General features: G+C 42.4%; 1 protein-coding gene across 9 annotated transcripts in view; it reads left to right on the forward strand.

The window, feature by feature from the left end:
• The window catches only part of CRADD (CASP2 and RIPK1 domain containing adaptor with death domain), a 69,387-nt gene that overhangs the window by 3,453 nt on the left and 43,046 nt on the right, over positions 1-22,888 (forward strand). The window contains exon 3 of one of the 9 annotated variants that reach the window (XM_053255804.1): positions 4,192-4,441. The exons of 7 other annotated variants lie outside the window; for them this stretch is intronic. In XM_053255804.1, coding sequence (XP_053111779.1) covers positions 4,192-4,232 — 41 coding nt within the window. In that variant the 3' untranslated portion in view covers positions 4,233-4,441. Of the gene's footprint in view, positions 1-1,382; positions 1,515-4,191; positions 4,442-22,888 lie in introns of those variants that run through there. One more of the 9 variants, XM_053255805.1, reaches the window with a different exon arrangement.

Raw genomic sequence — 22,888 nt, forward strand, 5'->3', positions numbered from 1 at the left:
ATTTATTTATTCATTCATTCATTCAATTTATATCGAATAATCAATATTAGCCTTCCAAAAATGGCTCAGGGCAGTTTACATCAAAATAAAAACAATTGGTAGTCGCCTTGCTCCATAACAGCTGCCAAGAGTAACATGTATGGTAATGAACAGAGACTAGATTTAAGGTTCTCAATGGATTAAGGAGCTCCTCTGTACGGTATAGGAAATAATGTCAGATGACCTGATGATGCAGTTGCTCTCTTAAGAGACTGTCTTCCTAATTGGGTAGATCTGTTGTGGGAACTAACCCAACCTTGTACCCATTCTTTGTGACTTTCTATATACAGATGTTGCAAAAGCAGTTGGAATGAAGTCATGGGGAAGAGGCAGCCATGGGGTTAAGTAATATAAGAAATGGGCTCAGGATTTGTTGGAAGCAGAGTGGCAGTCTGTTAGATGGCAAGTCAAAAGCATAGTTAAAAATGAGCTTACATTGGAGTGCTCAGCTAGGGAAGTCTATATCCCCTAGCCAAATATGGCTGAACAGGATTTGTGCCACACACACACTTGTCATTCTTGATTACATACACATTTGATGATCAAAGTAGAAACCATAGAGGAGCTGAATTTAGAGTTGTCTCTCTAGTCACTTTGCAGACTAAAAATACTGCCAATTGGTGGCAGCGGGCTAAAACCATCAACCTTTACCCAGAATGTTTGTTTATGTTTAGAGGGGGATTCTGACTTAGAGGCATTCAGTCATAATCCCACAGATGGTAGCTTTGCATGTTCCCTGAGTGGTGAGATATCCTTGGAAAACGTTACCTGGATTCTAGTTTCCTTGAAAGGAGAGAGCAATGGAGACTTATGATGTTTTAGTAATTTTTGCTTTATTTATTAACTAGTGGTTGAGGCACATCGTTGACTGGACAAAGTAATTTTGCATAGATTACAGTTCTAGGAAAGTTCAAGAAACTAAATATATGTAATTTTTTATTAATGTGCTAGCAAAAAGAAAGTAAAATAACAGTTTGAAATTTGTGGGAATTCAAACATGATTCATTTTATTGAATAATGTTCATATATGGTAAATTGGAATCACAGTAAATTTGAATCTGAGAAAGATCTTCTGCTTCTCTTGGGTATGATGTCATTTCAAAATTTATCTATTTATTTATTTATTTGATGTATATACTTATACTTATATTTGATTTATTTGATTATATAAATTACTGAGTGTTAAAAATCTGTTCAGAACCATAACAGCGAAAATGATCATTTTATTCAGAATTTATTTTTACCATCCCCACTCCCAAATTTAAATCTCCCCCCCAGCATATTCTGGTGTATTTAACTAATTTCAGTGGCAGGATTGTGTATGCAAAATTTGTTATCTGTAGGTCATCTGGAAGTATGACTTTAATTCGCACCAACCAACCAAGTCTTCAAAATATATAATATCTATGTAAGCAGAACATAACTGGATCCAAGCAGCATTCACACTCCTATCAGACAACTGACCTCAGAGGTGCAGCTAGGTAATTTTGGGCCCTGGACCTAATGAGCTTATAGGGACCCCCCTGCAAAATAAGCAGCCTTTCCATATATAAAAATTTCTCCACAAAACCACAGCTCTGGGCCAGAGTGTGTTACACACACACAAACACACACACACACTCACACTCACACTCCACAAGCCCCATGGATTCACATACTTCTTGACCATTCACAAACTAACTGGGACACAATCCATGTCCCTTGCTCCACAGTTCAAACACAAAACCAACTTGGACATATAGTGCATGCATAAGCGGTGGTGGTGGTGGGGATTAAAAACACAACAACACATGCCCCTTGCTTCACAGTTCTCATGCAGACCTTTTGGATCACAAACTCACTTGCGCATAGTGCATTTTTAATAAATAAATAAATAAATAAATAGTTTGTTTATTCAGATGTAACAGGGAGTTCCACTTTCACTAGCTGTGAAGTACTCTATGAATCTTTCTGGCAGCTTCACTGCCGTAGGAGGGAGGAAATAACAGGATTGACCAATTTCCTTGAAATAAAAATGTACTTTTATTTGGCTCTACCTACCTGCCATCTTGGACAATATCTTTATTTTGACTCTACCTGCCATCTTGGGCCACATGTGTGCCCAATTTCAGAACTCTAATAGGAATGTGCATGAGCCGGTTTGGTGGCACCTCTGGGAAGCACCAAACATGCTCAGGCAATGGCATTTGAGCTGACTCAACAGTTCCCTTAAGGAGCCAGTAAGGAGCTCCTTACCTGCTCCTCCCCACTGCTCTTCCAGGTGCAGTGCCTGGTCCCTAACTGGCCACATACACCTGTGCCACTGTTACCTGAAGCTTCCGCAAAGCATTGACATACAGATAGCTAGAGCACATGTGTGCCAACGCTGCACGGAGGCAGCAGGGAACAGTGCCACAACCCCATGCAGCCAGTTGGGGACTGGGCACCACACCTGGAAAAGCAGCAGGGCAGGGAGGAGCAGGTAAGGATCTCCTTACCAGTTCCTTAAGGGAACCGTTCCCCGCCCCACCAGCCTGTGAATAAGCCATTCGTGCACATCTCTAAACCCTAAGCCCAGCCGTTCTGGAAATGTAAAGGGTTGGGCAAAAGCAGGGGTGGCAGGACATGTTGCACTTTTTTATGAAGGCAAAGGGCAGATTCCTTTACATGAAGATGGAATGATGGTCCCGGGGGGAGCTTCAGTTCCAGAAGTTTTTGGAATTTTCTGCCATGGAACAAGCCACTTATAGGACTTTTTGGAAGCTTTTTTAAAATTCAAAAAATCATTAAAAATTGACTGATCTGCTTCAAAATCAGTACACAGAGTCCTAATAACCTGTCCTACATCTGTGCCAAATTTCAGAACTCTAGGACGAGCCATTCCATATATATAAAAGGGATCCTATTTTATCTTGGGGTAAATCATGGGGTCCTCTAGGAGAGTGGGCACACACACCTGGGCCCCCAGGTCCCTGCCTAACTGCGCCCCTGGCTGACCTTGCTTCACATTATCAGAGATAAATCCCCTTGAACCCTTAAGGTACCTTTTGGCTCTCTGCACTCTCTCTCTGCTTCTGTCTCTGCCCCTAACAATATTCAACTGTTTTTGTGTCAGTACACCCTGCTGCCTCCATTTTACCTTAAGGGGCTGGGATGTGCCACCTTTCCCAGGCAATAGTGGCTTCCCTATTTCAAATGTTCCAGAGAGATCTCTGTAGCAAGAATCCTAGCATTAGCTTCCATAAAGGAACATCAGCCAGTCATCAACAAATGATTTGTCTGACAAAATAATGGCTAGTCAGCTGTGACAGAACAGTACTTCAGCTATACACTATTTATCTACTTGATTGATATTTATCTACCTGGCTGGTCAATGACCATAATAAAGGCTAGGCTATTCTATTATCTTCCAACCAAGTTTTGGGATTTAGAATGAACTAAGTGAATTTGTTGCCAAGTATTTCTATCATTTAGAAAAGGGCTGGGATTAGCTCAAAGCTTTTATTTGGCTGTATGTAATAGGAAAGTTCCCAAGGAAGCATCTAATGCAGTCCTGCCTCTGCATTGGCCAAAGAGAAATATAACGAGGGAGCATTCACCAGGTCCTGCTTTTTATAATGAACTAGGATGTGAGGCCTGTCGTTCACTAGGCAAAGTCATTTTACGTAGATCACACTTTTAGGAAAGTTCAAGAAATGTATGTAATTGTTTTTAATTAAAGTGCTTGAAAAAGGAAAGTAAAATTTGTGCAATTTCAACTTCAAACATCATGCATTTTATTGTAAAATTCAAATCAAAGTAAATTTGAATCTGAGAAAGATCTCCTGCTTTTCTTGGCCATTACATTGTTTTATAATTATTGCTCTGATTACTAAATGTTAAAAATCTATTGAGAACAATAACAGTTAAAATATGATTATTCAGAATTTATACTATCCCTCCCCCTCACAAAAAAAATATTAAAATGGGTCCACAAGCATATTCCGGTGTAAAAAGTGGTGCATTCAGCTAGTTTAAGAGGCAGGAGTGTTCATGCAAAATACAGTATCTGTAGGTAGTCGGGAAGTAAGACTTTATTTTGCACAAACACACACACACACACACACACACACACACACACATATAAAGATTAATTTAGCTAGAATCAATAGTATCCTCTGTTTTTTTCATTAGATTATCTCGCATATACTTTGGATCGGTATTCTACACTTTAGGAATTACGCATTGGAATAAGGATGACATAAACCTTTCTGAGTTTCAATTATCAAATCATAGAAGCATGATAAAAGGACGGTTTGTACTTTCAGTTCATGTGTATGGGAATGCTTTTAAAAAAACCCGCTTGTGAACTGCATCACTTACATCTTCCTGTTCTCTCTGTTGATGCTAAGGTAACTCTGCCATAGCTGTGGTTAAGAGAGAATTCCAAAGGCTGAGCTCAGGGTACTTCTGGGTTGTGTTATAACATTGGTCAGACATAAGGCCTAGCTATGGTGAAGGGAGATGGGTACAGTAAGGGTGGAGGGGGGATGAATTCATATATGAAGGAGCTGAGGCAAAGAAAGCACATAGTCCCATGGTCTGAATCTGATTCCGTAGTCCTAATTAATGGCCACGCTAGTGTTTTGCACTGACTGTAAACAGTCTTTGAGAAAGTGGTAAAAGACTGGTCAGTGCTGTTGCTTCATTTTAAGAACTCTAACCATTGTAAACAAGTAGTTAGCTGGTAAAATTTGTTCCATGGTAACTAAACTCCTTTTAATGATTCGTAGAAGTCTTTCCAACTAGGGATGTGCCAAAACGGGCTCAGGCAGCTGTCGGCAGGGCGGGGAGTGGTTCCTTTAAGGAGCAGGTAAGCAGGCCCTTACCTGCTCCGCTGTCTCCCCACCACGGTGCTCACTCTACCAAAGGTTGCATGTGTGATGCAGCTGTGGCACTGTTCCCTGCAGCCTGCATGTGCTGCTGCTGTGTGGAGGCTGCAGGGAACAGCTCTGGAGCCATACACAGCCTTTGGCAGTCTCCGTCCTGCTTGGATTCAATTGGTTTATTGCTTGGTTTATTATTCCTCCTCCAGCCCATTATTGCCTGTAGGGAGGCATTTAAAGGCTAATGGCATTTCTTAGGAACATAGGTAGGAACATAGAAAGCTGCCATATAATGAGTCAGACCATTGGTCTATCTAGCTCAGTATTGTCTTCACAGACTAGAAGCGGCTTCTCCAAGGTTGCACGCAGGAATCTCTCTCAGCCCTATCTTGGTCAAGCCAGGGAGGGAACTTGAAACCTTCTGCTCTTCCTAGAGCAGCTCCATCCCCTAAGAGGAATATCTTTCAGTGCTCACACTTCTAGTCTCCCTTTCATATGCAACCAGGGCAGACCCTGCTTAGCTAAGGGGACAAGTCATGCTTGCTACCACAAGACCAGCTCTCCTTCTTGATACTGATAAGGAGAAATTGATTTGGGTGTCATCAGCATATTGATAACACCTAGCACCAAATCTCCTGATGACCTCACTCAGTGGTTTCATGAAGATATTAAAAAGCATTGGTGACAGAATGGAGCCCTGAGGGACTCCATATAGTAGCTCCAGTTTTGAAGAGCAACTGTCACCAAGCACCACCATCTGAAATCTGCCTGACACATAGGAGTGGAACCACTGTAAAACAATGCCTCCTATCTCTAGCAATCCAGAAGGATACCATGGTCGATGGTATCAAAAGCTGCGGAGAGATCCAAAAGAACCAGCAGAGTCACACTCCCTCTGTCAATTCCCTGGTGAAGGTCATCTGTCAGGCCGACCAAGGCCACCTCAGCTCCATAGCCTGCCCTAAAGCCAGTTTGAAATGGGGCTAGATAATCTAGATTAATAAGGACAGCATATAATTAATCTATGGAATTGTCTGCCACATGATGTGGTGATGGCCACCAGTCTGGTTGGCTTTAAAAGGGGCTTGGACAAATTCACAGAGGACAGGTCTATCAATGGCTATAGGCCACCTCCAGCCTCAGAGGCAAGATGCCTGTATTTACCACTTGTTTGGGAGCAGCAGCAGGAGAGAGGCCCTCATCTCTTGCCTGTGGGCTTCTCTGAGGTATCTGGTGGGCCACTGTGGGAAACAGGTTGCAGGACTTGATGTGCCTTGATCTGGATCCAGCAAAGCTGTTCTTATATAATGACAGCTGTTGTCTCCTCCCATAAATATAAAGTTAAATATAAGACAGCAGCCTCTTCAAAGGGTGCCTCATTGCCCAATTAACAGGCGTGTGAGTTTCTAAACATTGTTTTTGATATATCAGTCTACAAAATGGCTTAGTTAGCCAATGTAAAACATCAAAGTGTGTTTCCAAAATCATTGGCATGATAGTTATCAGCCAGATGATGCTATGGTTTTGATTGCTTGGACCATACTTTACACTGATTGGCTTTTTAAAAAAATGTTTATATGAGGCTATGTTAACATAACTGCTCCGGGGTGATTGGCGAGAACATCCCTTGCTACATTTTAGGCTTGTGTGGGGGAATTAGCTATTTTGAATGGAGCCATCCCACCTTCACAAGAATTTGTTCAAAGCTTAGATTGCGGAAAGAACTGAACAGGAAGGTTGAAGTTCAAAAATAAAGTAAGGTTTTATTGAAGGATTGGGGGTACAAGAATAAAAGAAGATTTGATTAGGGCAATATTATTACTAAAATATGTTACAGAGTTTAACCAGATAGACTTACAAAGAGGCAATTTAGCTTGGTGTTCGAATAAGATGAACTCCAGGGTGGCTAGAGAAAGAAGGCTGTAGAGAGATGCATTTTTGGATTTAAGAAAGAGCAAGGATAGGGAGAGGCCTTCCTCATTCCTTGTGAAACCAAAGGACTTTTCCCCTCTGGACCAGACTGGGAGTCGGGAGGCAGCAGGGAACCGAATCAGGGGTTAGGCAGCAAGAGTAAAACCAAAGGGAGTCTGTTCTTATGTAGCCAGCTTCTCGTAGCCATGAGGCATGCTGGGCAGATCAGGCCAGAAAGGAAGGCTGATCTGGAGGCTAAGAGCAGGATGGCACAATGAGCAAGACACAGCCAGATGTTATGGTGGGTGTTGGGTCAATCGCCCAAACAGTGGGTGATTCCAAGGTGTAGAGACCAAATGAAGCACACTGGTTCATGAAACCAGGGCCAGTAATAGCCCAAAATGTGCCTTGAGGTGAAATGCTGATTCTTCCTCCTTCCTGAGGTGAGGAATTCCTGTGGATCTCAAAATAATCCATTGTCTTTGTTGAGTATGCAAGAGTAAGCATGTGAATAGGTCAAGACCAACCTGCATGTAAATTGACTGAATGGACATACAAGGACTTATCTGTCATGTTGGAAGGACCCATTAAACCAGTCAGTATTTTTAATGAGCACATCTCTTAAGTTCCTGTGGCCCATCAACCTCTTTTGGGGGAGAGGAGTAGCGTTCACAGTGCTTTATCTGCTTTCCTGCTAAGATGGTTAGCTTTGCTTGTCTGAGGGAGCCAGAAACGAGGAATAAACAGGGTCAGTCTCTGGACAGAGAGACCTTGAAGCGAAGTTAACTCAGAAGCTAACTCAGGTCTACTTAGACATTCCCAATAGAGGGAAATAAAATAATAATTATATTTATACATTTATATTATTATAATTTATAATTTATAATATTTATATTATTATTTTATTAAGCACAATTAATATATCTTGAGCCCAGTGCTGAAAGTAGTATTAGAAAGCTTTAAAATATTAAAACAGTTTTTAAAAATGTGTGTTTATTTTTACATTTATATTCTGTTCTTCCTCCAAGGAGCCCAGAGCTGTGTACGTGGTTACATTTATCCCCACAATTCTGTGAGGTTAGACTGAAAGATAAGTGACTGGCCCAGAGTCACCCAGTGAGTTTCATGGACGAATAGTGTATTTTAACTTGGGTCTCCCCAGTCCTAGTTTAAAATACTTTGATTTATAAAGGACCATGGGATTCTTCTCATTTGAGCCTCAGTATCTGAAACTCCTTGTCCAAATTCAACGTATCCATGTTCGGAAAACAGTATTCCTGTTAATGTGCCTTTTGATTATTTGTTTGCCTTGGATGACCTCCCCAGGCTATTTAAGTAATAGTTCCACCTTTTCTGGACTGCAGCATGCAATCTGTTAGCTTCCATTAGTAACAACAAAGATTAGATGACCTTCAGCCATGGGGAACGATACTCTTGTAGTTGCAATGCTGGTAGGGTTGCCAGTGTCCTCTCTCTGTTTTTAATTTTTTTTAAAAAAACAAATCTATAATGTTGAGCTGTATCAGTTCTCTACATTCTGTCCAGAATATTATCCTGCCTCATCAGCACCCCACAGGAGTTCAGAGCTATAAGTTTAGCAGCATGAGGATAATTGTGATAGTTTTGGGGTGCCTTACAACCAAGTGTGTGAAAGCTGTATAAGGCCCAGCTTTGCTCCTGGAGGACCAGTGGGCAGCTTTGGCCAGGAGTGCCTTTGCACAACTCCATCTGGTGTGCCAGTTATGACTCTCTCTGGAAAAAGCAAGTCCATCCACTGTCACTCCTGGCCTGGTCACATCCTGAGTGCAGTATTCCAACACACTCTGTTCAGGGCTTCTTTAAGAAGCACTCAGAAACCACAATTAGTGGAAATGCTGCTGCCAGGTTGCTCTCTGAGGTATCTGGAGTAGAGCATGTCATCCCTCTAATCTTCAGTGGATCCCTGTTTGTTTCTGTTTGTTATTGAAAGTGCTGGTTTTGACCTTTAAAGCCCTAAATGGTTTGGGCTCTCCCTACATGCTGAGATGACTGGGGGAGACTGTGCTCCACATGACACCACCTGTTGACCCTCGTCTGGCAAGTATGTAGGATTGCACCGTCTCTGTGAGAAGATCACCAGGCTCTGAACTCCCTCCCCCAGGTGGTTTGTATTGCTCACTCTTGCTCTCTTTTTAGCTGAACTCATAAAATTTATTCCACTGTAGTATTTGGACATTTATTTGGTTGATTGATTGATTGACTGACTGACTGACTGATTGATTGATTGATAGACCACCTTTCTGGAACTCAAAATGGTGTGCAATAAAAGTAGGCAATTAAAAGTTACAATAACCAAAATAGCTATTTAAAACCAGCAACACACACACGTACATACACCCCGCAACAAAAGTTTCCAAAGCGGTTTACACAGCAAAAGAATAAATACATAAATAAATAAAGATGGATCCCTGTCCCCAAAGGGCTCACAATCTAAAAACAAACATAAGACAGTCACCAGCAACAGTCACTGCAAGTACTGTGCTGGGGGTAGATAGGGCCAGTTACTCTCCCCCTGCTAAATAAAGAGAATCACCATGTTAAAAAGGTGCCTCTTTGCCCAGTTAGTGGGGTTGGATCCCTGTCCTCAAAGGGCTCACAATCTACAGAAAATAGATGCACTAGACTAAAAGCCCAGTAGTCCAGGAATATTTCAAATTAAAAACACTAAACAGAGCAGCAAGTCTTAACTTGTCTGTGAAGGGGTAAGAGAACTGAAACCTAGTGAACCTCAAGGGGCAGGAGATTATAAAATATAGGAACTGCCACTGAAAGGACCTAGTTAAAGGTCACACCAGGTCATGCCTTGGAATGGATGGGACCTGGAATGACCCACCTAGAAGATCTCAATGAGTGGGCAGACACATATGGAAGGAGACAATCCCTAAAGGAGATGAGTCTCTCGATTTCAAAGATTTTCTGGATTTTTCCTGTCTGGTCAGTGAGTTAAATTGTATTATTTTATTTGATTTTTGTTTAAGTTTTTAGTGTGTTGTAAGAAGCTTTGAGGTGAGAAAGCAGCATACAAATGTAATGAATAATCTCAGCTGTGGATCCATATCATATCTTATCTGTAGCCTTTGCATACTGGAATGATATTACTGGGCCGGTAATATCTTAGAAGTATAATATGTGGACTGTTGGTTGATCGATTGATTGATTAAGTGCCATAAAGTTGGTGTCGACTTAGCAACCACATAGATAGATTCTCTCCAGGATGATCTGCCTTCAACTTGGCCTTTAAGGTCTCTCAGTGGTGCATTCGTTGCTCTTGTAATCGAGTCCATCCACCTTGCTGCTGGTTGTAGTTCTTCTCTTTCCTTCAACTTTCCCCAGCATTATGGGGGAAAGGGTCTTCACATAATGTGTCCGAAGTATGATAGTCTGAGCCTGGTCATTGTGCCTCAAGTGAAAATTCTGGATTGATTTGTTCTATGATCCATTTGTTTGTTTTCCTGGCTGTCCATGGTATCCTCAAAAGTCTTCTCCAACAAAGTTGAAAAGCATCAATACTTTTTCTATCTTGCTTCTTCAAAGTCCAGCTTTCGCATCCATAGAGTGTCACGGAGAAAAACCATTGTCCAAACGATTCTAATCTTTGTAGGTATAGACATGTCATGGCATTAGTTCTTCTATATAACAGCATTTTCATTTTCATAGAAATAAGAGAGTTATCAATTTGGGGAAGAGAGATATTATTGTTTACTATTAAATGTGGAGATGGGAGCCATGAATAAAAAGCGATAGTCATATGAAACTGCCTTAGATCATCGGTCAGTCTAGCTCAGTACTGTCTCCGCTGACTGGCAGCAACTCCTAGGATTTCAGACAGCAGTCTTTCTGAGCCCTAGGCATGAAATGAACCTGGGATCTTCTGCCTTCAGAGTGTGCGCTCTGCCACTAAGCTAGTCCCATGCCATACAGAAGTGTTGCTGCAAATCACAGCAGCTGCAAGATACTTCAGAAAACAGCAATCTGTTTGTGCCAGAATGTAAGAGCCGTGCTGAATCAGACCAAAGATCCATTTAGTCCACTATCCAGCAGGGCATGAAGGTCACAGCCTGCTCCTACAGTTTGTTCCTCAGCAACTGGTATTCAAAGGTATACCTGAAGGTTCCATTGTCTACCACAGCTAATAGCTGTTAATAATATGTCCTCCATTTAATCCCCCTTTAAAGCCGTCTATAGGCACATAAAAAGAAGAACATTAGAATAAGTTGTCTTAATTTCTTAATATATGATTGCATTTAATTAAATGCAAGAATCTGAGGTTGAGGGATGGATGCTGTAGGTGTGACATCCTCATGTTGAGGTTCTAAACAGCCTGATGAAAAAGTGAGCATTCTTTTTCTTTTAATTCTATTCCTGGGAAACTTGAAACTGACTTCTAGAGAAAAAAACATTGCATGTAGAATGCTGTTCCACTCCAAATGTGTGAAAATGAAAGGAGGGTTCCAATGATCAGGGTACAGGAAAATAAAGATTGTTTAGGCAAGGTGAGGAGGCAATAATATCTTAACTAACAGTATTAATTAGAGTGTCACGTATTAACTTAAGGTCCAAATTGTCAATGAAACAACTTAAGGCTTTACTTGAGAAAGGACCCAGATGTAGACTTAAAGAGGAGAAAGAAGGGAGTGAGAAGATTTTAAAGGATAGACAGTTAATGTTATCGGTCCCAATCTGTTGGTGCATTGGGTGCACTTGTAGGTTGGAATGCATAGGTAGATCTCCTCGCAGGGCTAAAGTAGAAAGGCGAGAAAAAGAAAGGTGCAGAGTGGCCACTCACAAGCTAGGGAACCAGGATAGTGTTTGGTTCCTGGATAGGTCCAGGGCTATTCTGTTCTCCAGGTCTTTTTCTGAGTTCTCTGTTGTGTTTCCCCTCCTCTTCCTTCTTCTGATCATGTGTTGGAATAAGAAGTACAGATAAGCAAAATAATTGCCCTTGGGGCAATGCAAAAGCCTGGAGATTTTATATCTGGCAGAATCTGTTTGATCTAAGATCGTAAATAAACAACTAACTAACTATCTGGCAGAAATACGATGAATGAATAAAAGTTGTGCCCGTGACAGCAGGGGCTGAAACTCACATGTAACAAAGAAGTTGATGTTTGCATGAACCAATCAAATGGGTGTGATCTTTAAGAAACAAAAGATGGAATGGCTGGTCGATAAGTGTGCATGGAGTACTGAATGGGTGAACCCAGAAGCTTTATCTGAGACTGGGACATCTCTTCCTGAGTGTCGGGGGGGGGGGGAGTTTTCTTTTCCTGTTAACGGTCCTACTTCTGGGTTTTTGCCAGCTCATTGTGATAGGAGATGGGGAGTATGTCATGCTTATCTGTGTTGTTGTAGGAACAATTAGGGAGGCTAATCCCATTACCAAGGAAAGGAGTTAGCTATTTATCTTGTGAAGGTTTCTTTGATCTGGGAGTGCTTGATAACTTTTTCCTTTTTATAAGAGAGGTCATGGGAGACCCCCTACAGTTGTTGGTCATTCTGACTTTGAGCAGTGTTGCCCCATGTTTGCTTGTGGTAAACAACCAAATTGCACTCCTTCCCAGGAGTAGGGAAAGACCTGTGTGCCCTGAGGGGAAGGCAAGAAAGGAGGTGCCCAGGCCAGGGGAGAGCATAACATTGGCCCCATAGAGACCAGCTCTGGCCTGTGAGGACTGTTGGGGCAGCCCCTCCACCCACCTTCCCAGGAGTACTGAAAGACCAGTGTGCCCTGAGAGGAAGGCATGAAAGGAGGCACCCAGGCCAGGGAGCTCTTGTCCTCAGCTCCTGAAAAGGCCCACAGCCTGAGGCAACGTTTTATTAACATTCTGTAATTTGCTTCTTTTAATATTGTAAAACGCTTTGGGTGCCTTTGTCAAGGTAGAAAGGCGGTATAAAAATGTAGTAAATAAATACATAAAATAAAATAAAATTAATGGCATGTGCAGAGTTCACAATCCTGTGAGCTCAGGGAGCCAAGATGGAGGTAGCAAGCCTGCAACTCACATAGAGGGGCGCTGTTTGCAATCTCCCCAAACAAGCTGTTGTTTCGGCAACAATTCTACTTAGTATTGTCTATGTTACAGCTATGAGGCAGAGAGCAGGAGCAGGAGCAGGAGCCAGAGGTAACAAGAGGCAGTTCCATAGCTGAGCACTCAGAAACAAGCACAAACTCCCCTTTATCACTATTTCAGCATAAACCAATGCATGTCTGGTGGGCCACTGTGTAAAACAGGATGCTGGACTAGATAGACCTTGGGCCTGATCCAGTAGGGCTCTTCTTATGTTCATGTTTACTCAACAGTAAAGTTCCACTGAGTTCAGTGAGTATGACTCTTCCATTCATAACTCTCAGGTATGCATGGAATTGAAGCCTCAGTTCACCTTTTACAGAGAAAGCACATGGACTCAGAAAAAATAGCCCTATTCACATGTTATGTTCAATACTCATATGAGTGTCCACAGGTACAGATCTGTACACAGATACAGTGATTCACACACTATGTTGAACACAAGTACAGCACCACACTTCCTATGTGTACCATGCATTTATGGGACCTGTACCCAGGTTAACTTTTATAATGAACATGGGTACAGCCATTCACATAAAAACATGTACGAGTGTACAGACATCTGTACATTTATACAACATAATGTCTGAATAGAGCAGGGTTGCAGAACTCAAATGCCCCGATGGACTGGAACCAACCATGACATGGTGTTTGAGGACAATTTTCACTGCATTATTCCATGAACATTAATTATGAAAAATATTAATGAAGGCAGTTATTAGTTATTTGTGGATCTTTCCCTTTTGTCAAAGGACCCACATTTTAAATTAGGACAGTGACCAAAAAATAGGCCCTATCCCTGCTCAGTCACTGTGGCATCTGGAGTGCATGCCAGCCGCAAACCCCAGCTGCTCCTCTAAGGAAGGTTTGGCTTCAGGTGTTCTGGAAGATGACCTACTACTAAAAAAGTAAAACCACATGTCCTAGTTGGCTTGTGAACGTAGAGTTTGCCATTTACAGAGTGAGGTTGTGTCACAAGTGCAGAGTGTTGCAGGACATCCTGCCTGAGGCAATTTGACGCTAGGGGGAAAAGTGAAGTTTTGTTTGTTTTAAACTGAAGTGATGGGCATAGCCAGTACTCTGTTATGTAGCTTGACTTAGAGGAGCTCTTAGCCACAGACCTTGGGGACCTGGTCCGTGGCCTCATATCTCCAGGGGGGCCTCCAAATGTTCTGGGGGGCCTCCTCAGAGGCCTGTTGCCACCCCATGCCTGCCTGCGCCCACCCCGTCACTGCCCTGTTGAATGTCCTGGAGGAACACGGGATCTAAGCCTTTTTGCTGCCATTTGTGTGGGTGTGGGATGAGCCAAGCAGGCCTCCCCTGTGGTGGTGGCGGCGGCAGGCATAGCGGCTGGTGGGCCTGTCCATCTGGGCATGCCTGTGAGCTGTTCAAGGTGGAGGTGCCTGAGGCCATTTGCTCCGTCCCACTTCACCAGTACCACAGTGAGGGTAGGCGGTGAGGGCAGGTGACTTCCCTGGACTCAGCTGTGTGCCCTGCTCCACTGCGCAGCTTGGGGAGACCTGCAGAGGCGGTGGCTCTCCCAGGGATCCAGCAAGTGCAGAGAGGAAGGGAGCCGCCTCAGGCACTTAATGCGCCCTTCCCAGCAGCCTCCCCGAGCAGCTCCAAACTAAAAGTGCAAAGTTGGCCCAGCTCAATTTGGAAGCCAGTGGCTGGGGCAGCAGCACAAACAATAGGGCACATGTGACTCTGAGCATGTGCAGAGTGCCCAGACGGACAGGCCCACCAGCTGCTGCACCCGCCACCGCCACCATGGGGGAGGCCTGCTCGGCTCACCCACCCCCACCCCTGTCCATGCAAATGGTGGTGAAAATAGTAAAGATTGGTGTGGCGGGGCAGGCTTTATTTTTTTTATGGTAGGGGGCCCTTGTGGTGGGTGGGGGCTCTGAAGCCCTTCAGGTCTGGGCTCCAAAATGACCTAGGTGTGCCACTGGCCTGACTGATGGAAAGTACTTCAGGTGTCCATGGCTTCAGCAAATGAGAAGAGATGGGAGAGACTGGAGGACCCATGGATGGTGAAGCGCAATGTCCCACCTACCCTTATAGTGAGGATCCTCTGCTATGCTGGCTGGCAGCAGCCCTCCATGGGTTCAGACAGATGGTCCCTCCCAGCTGGGGAAACAGCAGGGATTGAACCTGCCTGCAAAGCATATGCTCTTCCACTAATCTTCAGCTCTATCTTCAACCAGTTTAGTTCCATGACAATCTATAGAATTAGAACTAGCTGAAAAATGAGTTTCCAGACAACTCAAAAGATTTAGACTGATGAGTATGAGATTGGGTTGTCCTGCACTGTTTATGTGGGTGAACCGTGTCATTCTTTTTTTAAAGATAGGTATGATTGTTCAAAGAACAAAAATGGATGTTTGTGCAAATCTTGATTTCAAGTTAATAGTGGACATAGCCTTATCTACCCTGCCACTACTACACACCGGTATTCTCATAAATCTGTTTAGAAAGACTCCTGGTGTAAATGAGAGATAAGAACTATTCCAACTCTATTTGAGACATCAAGTGAATGCATTTACCTTATAAATGTGAAAAGCATTTTCATGCCAAAGTAACACAGGAACATAGGAGCTGCCATATACTGAGTCAGACCATTGGTCTATCTAGCTCAGTATTGTCTATGGCAGCGGCTTCTCCAAGGTTGCAGGCAGGAGTTTCTCTCAGCCCTATCTTGGAGAAGCCAGGGAGGGAACTTGGAACCTTCTGCTCTTCCCAGAGTGGTGGCTCCATCCCCTGAGGGGAATATCTTACAGTGCTCACATGTGGTCTCCCATTCAAATGCAACCAGGGCAGACCCTGCTTATCTAATGGGACAAGTCATGCTTGCTAGCACAAGACCAGCTCTCCTCTCCTAACCAACCATACAGTAAAATTACTTCCTGACAGCAGATCTAATGTGGGTCGTGTTTAAAAAGACGCAACAGTCTAAAAGCCTCTGTAGAATATTTATGGTTCTTCTGAAAAACTATAGCTGTTGGCAGGAAAGTGCTGCTCTTTCTAGGAACAGCAAGTTATTATGTGATCTTTGTTCGTACAAAGTGGAAAATCTCTGTTCTGGAAGAGAGCAGAGTTTTCTATGGAATGATTCCCTACTTTACTTCTCTCCGGAAATTCTCTTCCTTCTTTGTTCTGTGTACTATGCCTAAATATACCCAAGCATATTTATATGGAAGGCAGGCCTAATTCTTGGAAATAGCAGCTTAGGTGGTAAACCTCTGGACTGTTCCACTGTAGCTTGCAGGTGGAGACTTGTATTAATGACTCCTTCTCCATGTGTCTGTCTTCCTGAGGCTGCTTATAGAAAAATAGATGCTGAGAGAAAAGGGTTGTAGTATAGCCTTTTCCCAGACATGCTAGTTTTTTGATATTGGGATCTTTTTTGTTTGAAGGATCATTCAGCCATATGAGCTTCTTCTTGCAGTCTGAAGTGGTATGGCCCAAAAATCTGCCACCTCATCTGCAGTTTGTCTCATGGAACTTGCTGTATTTATTGATATGTAAATGTTACACAAATAGGTGTATCCTGTGTTTATCTCTCCTTTGCATTAACGTATTTATTTTCAAAATTCCCTTCATGCCCCTCTTTTGGGGGGAAGGAAATGTGATTTTATTAAAGTTAAATAAACATCTCCAAATATATAAGAATTTGAAGTTTAAATTGTAAATTTGAAGTTTACAATTGCTTTCTACTTCGTGATTACTAGAGAGAAAAAGGAAATCACCAGAAATAGTTTGAACCATATTTTTTAATGGGATTCGGTTTGACCAATATTAAATATGTTCCGAGCCCTCCTCATTTCCATGGGTGAGTTAAGCATAAAGTTTCTATTACTAACAGAGATCTTTGGTATGTTCGGCCTCATTATTAAGAACATAAGAACAGCCCTGCTGGATCAGGCCCAAGGCTTATTTAGTTCAGCATCCTGTTTCACACAATGGCCCACCAGATGCCTCTGAGAAGCCCACAGGCGAGAGGTGAGGGCATGCCCCCTATCCTGCTGTTGCTCCCCTGCAATTGGTATTTAGAGGCATCTTGCCTCTGAGGCTATAGGCTGCCAATAGCCACCAAACCAGTAGCCATTGATAGACCTGTTGTCCATGAATTTGTCCAAGCTCCTTTTAAAGCCATCCAAGTTAGTGGCCATCACTACAACCTGTGTCAGAGAATTCCATAGATTGATTATGTGCTGTGTTAAAAAGTACTTCTTTTTATCAATCCTAAATTTCCTGGCCATCAGTTTCATGGGATGACCCCTGGTTCTAGAGTTGTGAGAGAGGAAGAAAAATTTCTCTCTGTCCACTCTCTCTACTCCATGCATAATAATTTTATACACCTCGATCATGTCTCCCCTTAGTCACCTCTTTTCCAAAGTAAAGAGCCCCAGATGCTGTAGCCTTGCCTCATAAGGAATGTGCTCTAGGCTCCTGATCATCTTGGTTGCTCTTTTCTGCACCTTTTCCAGTTCTACAATGTCCTCCTTAAGATATTGTGACCAGAACTGCACGTGGTACTCCAAACATGGCCACACCATAGATTTGTATAAGGGCATTATAACATTAGTGTTTTATATTTATATTATATTATATTTATATTATATTATATTTATATTATATTATATTTATATTATATTATATTTATATTATATTATATTTATATTATATTATATTTATATTATATTATATTTATATTATATTATATTTATATTATATTATATTTATATTATATTATATTATATTATATTATATTATATAAATATACCATATATTAGCATTATATTCCTAATGATCCCTAGCATGGGATTTGCCTCCTTCACAGCTGCCGCTCACTGAATCAACACTTTCAATGAGCTGTCCACCACAACCACAAGATCTTTCTCCTGGTCAGTCACTGACAACTCAGATCCCATCAGTGTATATGTGAAGTTGTGTTTCCTTGCCCCAAAATGCATTATTTGATACTTCCTTACATTGAACGGCATTTGCCATTTTGTCTCCACTCCCCCAGTTTGGAGAGGTCTTTTTGAAGCTCCTCACAATCTGTTTTGGGTTTCACTACTCTAAATAGTCTATTGTCATCTGCAAATTTGTCCACTGTGTTCTTATCCCAACTTCTAGATCATTTATGAACAAGTTAAAGAGCACTGTTCCCAGTAAAGATCCCGGGGGGACCCCATTGCTTACTTCCCTCCATTGTGAAAACTGTCAATTTATTCCTACCCTCTGTTTCCTGGCCTTCAACCAGTTACCGATCCACACATGAACCTGTCCCTTTATCCCATGATTGTTTAGTTTACTCAAGACCCTTTTGTGGGAAACTCTGTCAAAAGCTTTTTGGAAGTCTAGGTATACTACCGGTATGTCAACCGGATCACCTATATCCACATGCTTGTTGACAAAGACCTCCAAAAGGTTAGTGAGGCAAGACTTGCCCTTGCAGAAGCCATGCTGGTTCTCCTTCAGCAGGACCTGTTCTTCTGTATGTTTAACAATTTTAAGATGTACATATCAGGTGGTATAGAAATATAAGTAAATAAATAATAAAGTACTAGCTGACCCCGCACAGAGCATCTGTGCGCTCTTTGGGGCCAGCGATTCCCCCTTCCACCGCACCTTCTCAGCCATCCTCTTCCTCTTCCTGGCGGCCCTTCCTGGTGGCGGGGCCGCCTCCTCACTGTGGCTGGGTCCGCCACTGCCTCCTCACTGTGGCCGGGCCAGCTCCCCAACGCCACCTCCATTACCATGGCCGGGCCCGCCGCTGCCGCCTCCCCATTGAGACGAGGCCCAGCCGCCTCCATTACTGCCACTTCCATTGCCACCGCTGCCTCCCCACCACGGCTGGAAGGGCGGACCACTTCCATTGCCGCCGCTGCCTCCATTGCTGCCGCCGCTGCCTCTCCACCATGGCTGGGCCGAACCGTCATCCTCCCATGTCCTCCCGCCCAATGCCGGGAAGTCTTGCAGCGTGTTGCGAGAGTTCCGCCGCAAAAGCCAGCCACGCATCTCCACACATGACCAGCCAAGTAAATTAATTATATAGATTGTTGAAGTATGTTTTCCATCAGTTTACCCAGCACCAAAGTTAAGCTAGCTGGCCTGTAAATTTTCGGATACCCCTGGATCCCTTTTTAAAAATCGGAGTTACATTGGCTACTTTCCAGTCCTCTGGTACTGAGCTGATTGTAGGGACAAGTTCCATATTTTTGCTAGGAGATCAGCAATTACACATTTGAGTTCCTTCAAAACTCTTGGGTGGATGCCATCTGGCCCTGGCAATTTGTTAATTTTTAGTTTTTCAAGACAGTTTAGAAGATCTTCCCTCAGCACCTCTTCCCATTGGCCTAGTTCTTCAGCCTCTAAACCTGAGAAACTCAGTTCCAGAGAGGGTATATGGTCAGTATCCTCCGATGTGAAGACAGATGCAAAGAACTGATTCAGCTTCTTATCATCCTTAATAATCTCTTTCACACCCTCATCATCTAAGGGTCCAACCGTGTCCCTGGCAGGTTTTCTGCTTCTGATATATTTAAATAAGTTTTTGTTATTCTCCTTGACACTTCTAGCTATATGCTCCTCAAATTCTATTTTTGCATCCCTTATTGTCTCCTTGAATTTCCTGGTTCTTGGTCATTGGAAGGCGATTACAAAAGATTAATCTCTTTATTCTTTGACAGACTAATTATTTTCATGATCAATTGCTGAGGAAAGTGAAGTGTCTTTTCCTCCCCCATTTTATTTGGTTAGATCAGAGACTGGGCTGCTACTGCTGTTTGATCAGATGGTTTAAGGCAGTGGTTATATAAGTGTATTTTTACAGATTACAGAAAAAATAGTATCACACGTACACTCTCTTTCTCCTACTGTTTACACATGCATGTGAATTTAATGCAGTTTCTCATACAATAACTTTGATTCTGTTTTGAGAGCCATGAACTAGTTAATTTTTGCATTGTAACACTAATGTCAGTTGTGTCATCTGTGAACAGATGTTCTTGACTCACACAATTTTATTGTTATAGCTGCTTGAATATAATAAGTATCTCAACTGGGCTTGTGGGAGTAACTTTTTTTTTCAGTAGGAGGAACTGTATGGTCTGAATAGGCATAATAGTTCCTGAATGATAATTTAAAGGCTTTTTACTGCTGCATTTGAAAATTCCTTTAGTCTTCCTGGGGATCTGTGAACAGACCAAGGAGCAATTTTGTTGTACACAACTGTACCCTAGCTTAAAGAACCCCAGGGGATGATTTGAGGGAACATGATATAGTCTCCTTGCTGAAGCTAAGCAGGTCTAAGTCTGATTATTGCCTGGTGACCACCTGAGAACTTCATGTGATTTGAGTTCCATGATGGAAGAAAGGCAGAATATAAATGTAATCAATAAACCTGAGGGTCTGAAGGGGATCCATGACTCTTAAAAGGAGATATATGACTTGCCCTTTTCAAAGGATTGCAGGTGTAGTGTTTGGGAGTTTGAATATTCCTAGGTATTGCAGGAGATTTGCCTTTAATGAACTCTGTACTTTGGAGTGCAAAGTACAAACAGAGAAAGTGCAAAAGAAGTGCAGTGTTTTATATTAAGAATAGTTGAAGTATCACTCTTTATTGCATAATTAATGCAAAGTTTTTAGTGGTAGCCATGAAAGGGTAATAATTAAGACCTAGTATCTGTTATTTTCTGAGACATGAGACCACATGACCTTCCTAACTCTAGACTCCAAGGCATTCAGTGCTCCAGTTCTTCCTCTGCCGTTCCACTACCCAGTAGCCTGTGAAAGAGAACAGATTCTAACATTTGATGGCAGTATAGAGCAAATTCTAAGCCCAGATGGATGTTGAATCCTTCATACTTGGAATTTCCTTAATTTGTATGATGTTGATATTTTTCCTCTCAGAACTTCTTACCTAAGACATGATCCTCTGACCTCAATTTATCTTCTACTGGGATAAAAAAAATGTAAAGTCAATATAATGTGCAAACTTATTAATAAGCCAGCCTTGGTTTATAAGGTTTATTATTATTATTTATTTACACAGTCAGACAGGTGTTATTGACTGGTTTGTTTTATCCAGACATCAAGTCCTTCCCAAGGACCTGGGATGGCTGAATTTTATTGTCAATGTTTATTATTATTTTACACAGTCAGATAGGTGTTATTGACTGGTTTGTTTTATCCAGACATCGAGTCCTTCCCAAGGACCTGGGATGCCAGAATTTTATTGTCAATGTTGTTGCTGTTGTTATAGATATTGTCGTAGAATATAGGCTGTTCCCAGTAAAGCTGCTTTTTGTAATTGGCTGATGGTGATTTCTGTGGCCCCTATGGTGTTGAGGTGCTCTTCAAGGTCTTTTGGAACTGCACCCAGGGCGCCAATGACCACTGATGATGATGATGATGAATTCGATTTCTATACCGCCCTTCCAAAAAATGGCTCAGGGTGGTTTACATAGACAAATAACAAGCAAATAAGATGAAATCCTGTTCCCAAAGGGCTCACATTCTAAAAAGAAACATAAGAGACACCAGCAACAGTCACTGGAGGTACTGTGCTGGGGGTGGATAGGGCCAGTTACTCTCCCCCTGCTAAATAAAGAGAATCACCATGGTAAAAGGTGCCTCTTTGCCCAGTTAGCAGGGGTTTATAGCTTGGTTTATAAGAAATAAGTCCAGGAAAGTTCTTAATTAACTTCCCATCTCACAGATAGCTGTATTAGAAATGTATGATATCAGGGTCAAAACAGGGGAGGAAGAGAACCAACTATACCTAGCTCAGTCACCTTAAGGTGATTCTTACAGTGGAAGTCTACACATGTCTACTCAACAGATGTCTTACTCAGGAGTCCTCTGAATTCAATGGAGTTGCTCCCAAGTAAATGTGTATGGGATTGCATGTTTTTGTACACCGCCCAGAGTCCTCGGAGTGGGCGGTATATCAAATGTTTCAAATAAATACATAAATAAATTGCAGCTTTGCTCACCAGAGACTATAAGAAGAGGCAGGGGAGTAAATATAATAGGGCAAGGGAAGACAGTTGTCTAGGGGCCCACTGCCTTGGGCCCCCCCCCAGGCAAGTCACATGACTGACTCCCTCAGCCACGCACCCGCCCAGGCTTCCCTCAGTTGTAGTCATCCTCCGAAATTGATGTGAGTGTTAAGACCTGGAGCTACCAGAACGGCATGTCTTTCTCTAGTACCATGAAATGACTTGCATCGTCCACAATTTACAAAACCTTCTAAAATTTAGGATGATGTTCTATTGTGACACATAGGGGTGTGTGTGTGTGTGTGTGTGTGTGTGTGTGTACACACACACACACACACACACACACACACACTATGCTTTTTGTTACCACTATTCAGCCTCATTAAGATTTCTTTACTTCATGAGCTGAGCTTCAGTGAGGGGGAGCATTTTAAAATCTTGTCTCTGGGCCCACTCCAACCTTGCTACACCCCTGAGAAGAGGGGCTATTTATATGCCTGGAATAACCAGCAGGATTCATATTTGCTCTGCACATTAAGCAGCCAGGAGCAGAGGAGTTGAAGATTCTGGCTAAGTTCATATATTTTATTAAGCTGAATAATAGGAAGGAGCGAATGCTTTGCCTACCAACACAGGGGAGGAAAAGTGGGTGGAGGTGTTTATGGTTGAGTTAGTTTGATGGTGAGGGGGTGTATCTGTCAATTTGACCCAAACAGTTCCTGATATGAGAGATAAGTGTATTATCTCCACACACAACATGCTGCCACCAGCCCTGAACTCTGACCTGAATGTCCTCCTTGGATCAGTGGTGACGTAGGGATGTTTCCACAACTGTTGGATCCCATGGATATTGGCTCAGATCCTAAAGTTTTAATCTAGAGTTCACATGGTGTTGATGTATTGCCCATAAACATACATATGCTTAAAAAAAAACACAACTTCTGTTAATAATGAAGATTTTTCTTCTTCCATCAACATC

Source organism: Hemicordylus capensis, chromosome 5 (assembly GCF_027244095.1).
Source record: "Hemicordylus capensis ecotype Gifberg chromosome 5, rHemCap1.1.pri, whole genome shotgun sequence".
Taxonomy (NCBI): Eukaryota; Metazoa; Chordata; class Lepidosauria; order Squamata; family Cordylidae; genus Hemicordylus; species Hemicordylus capensis.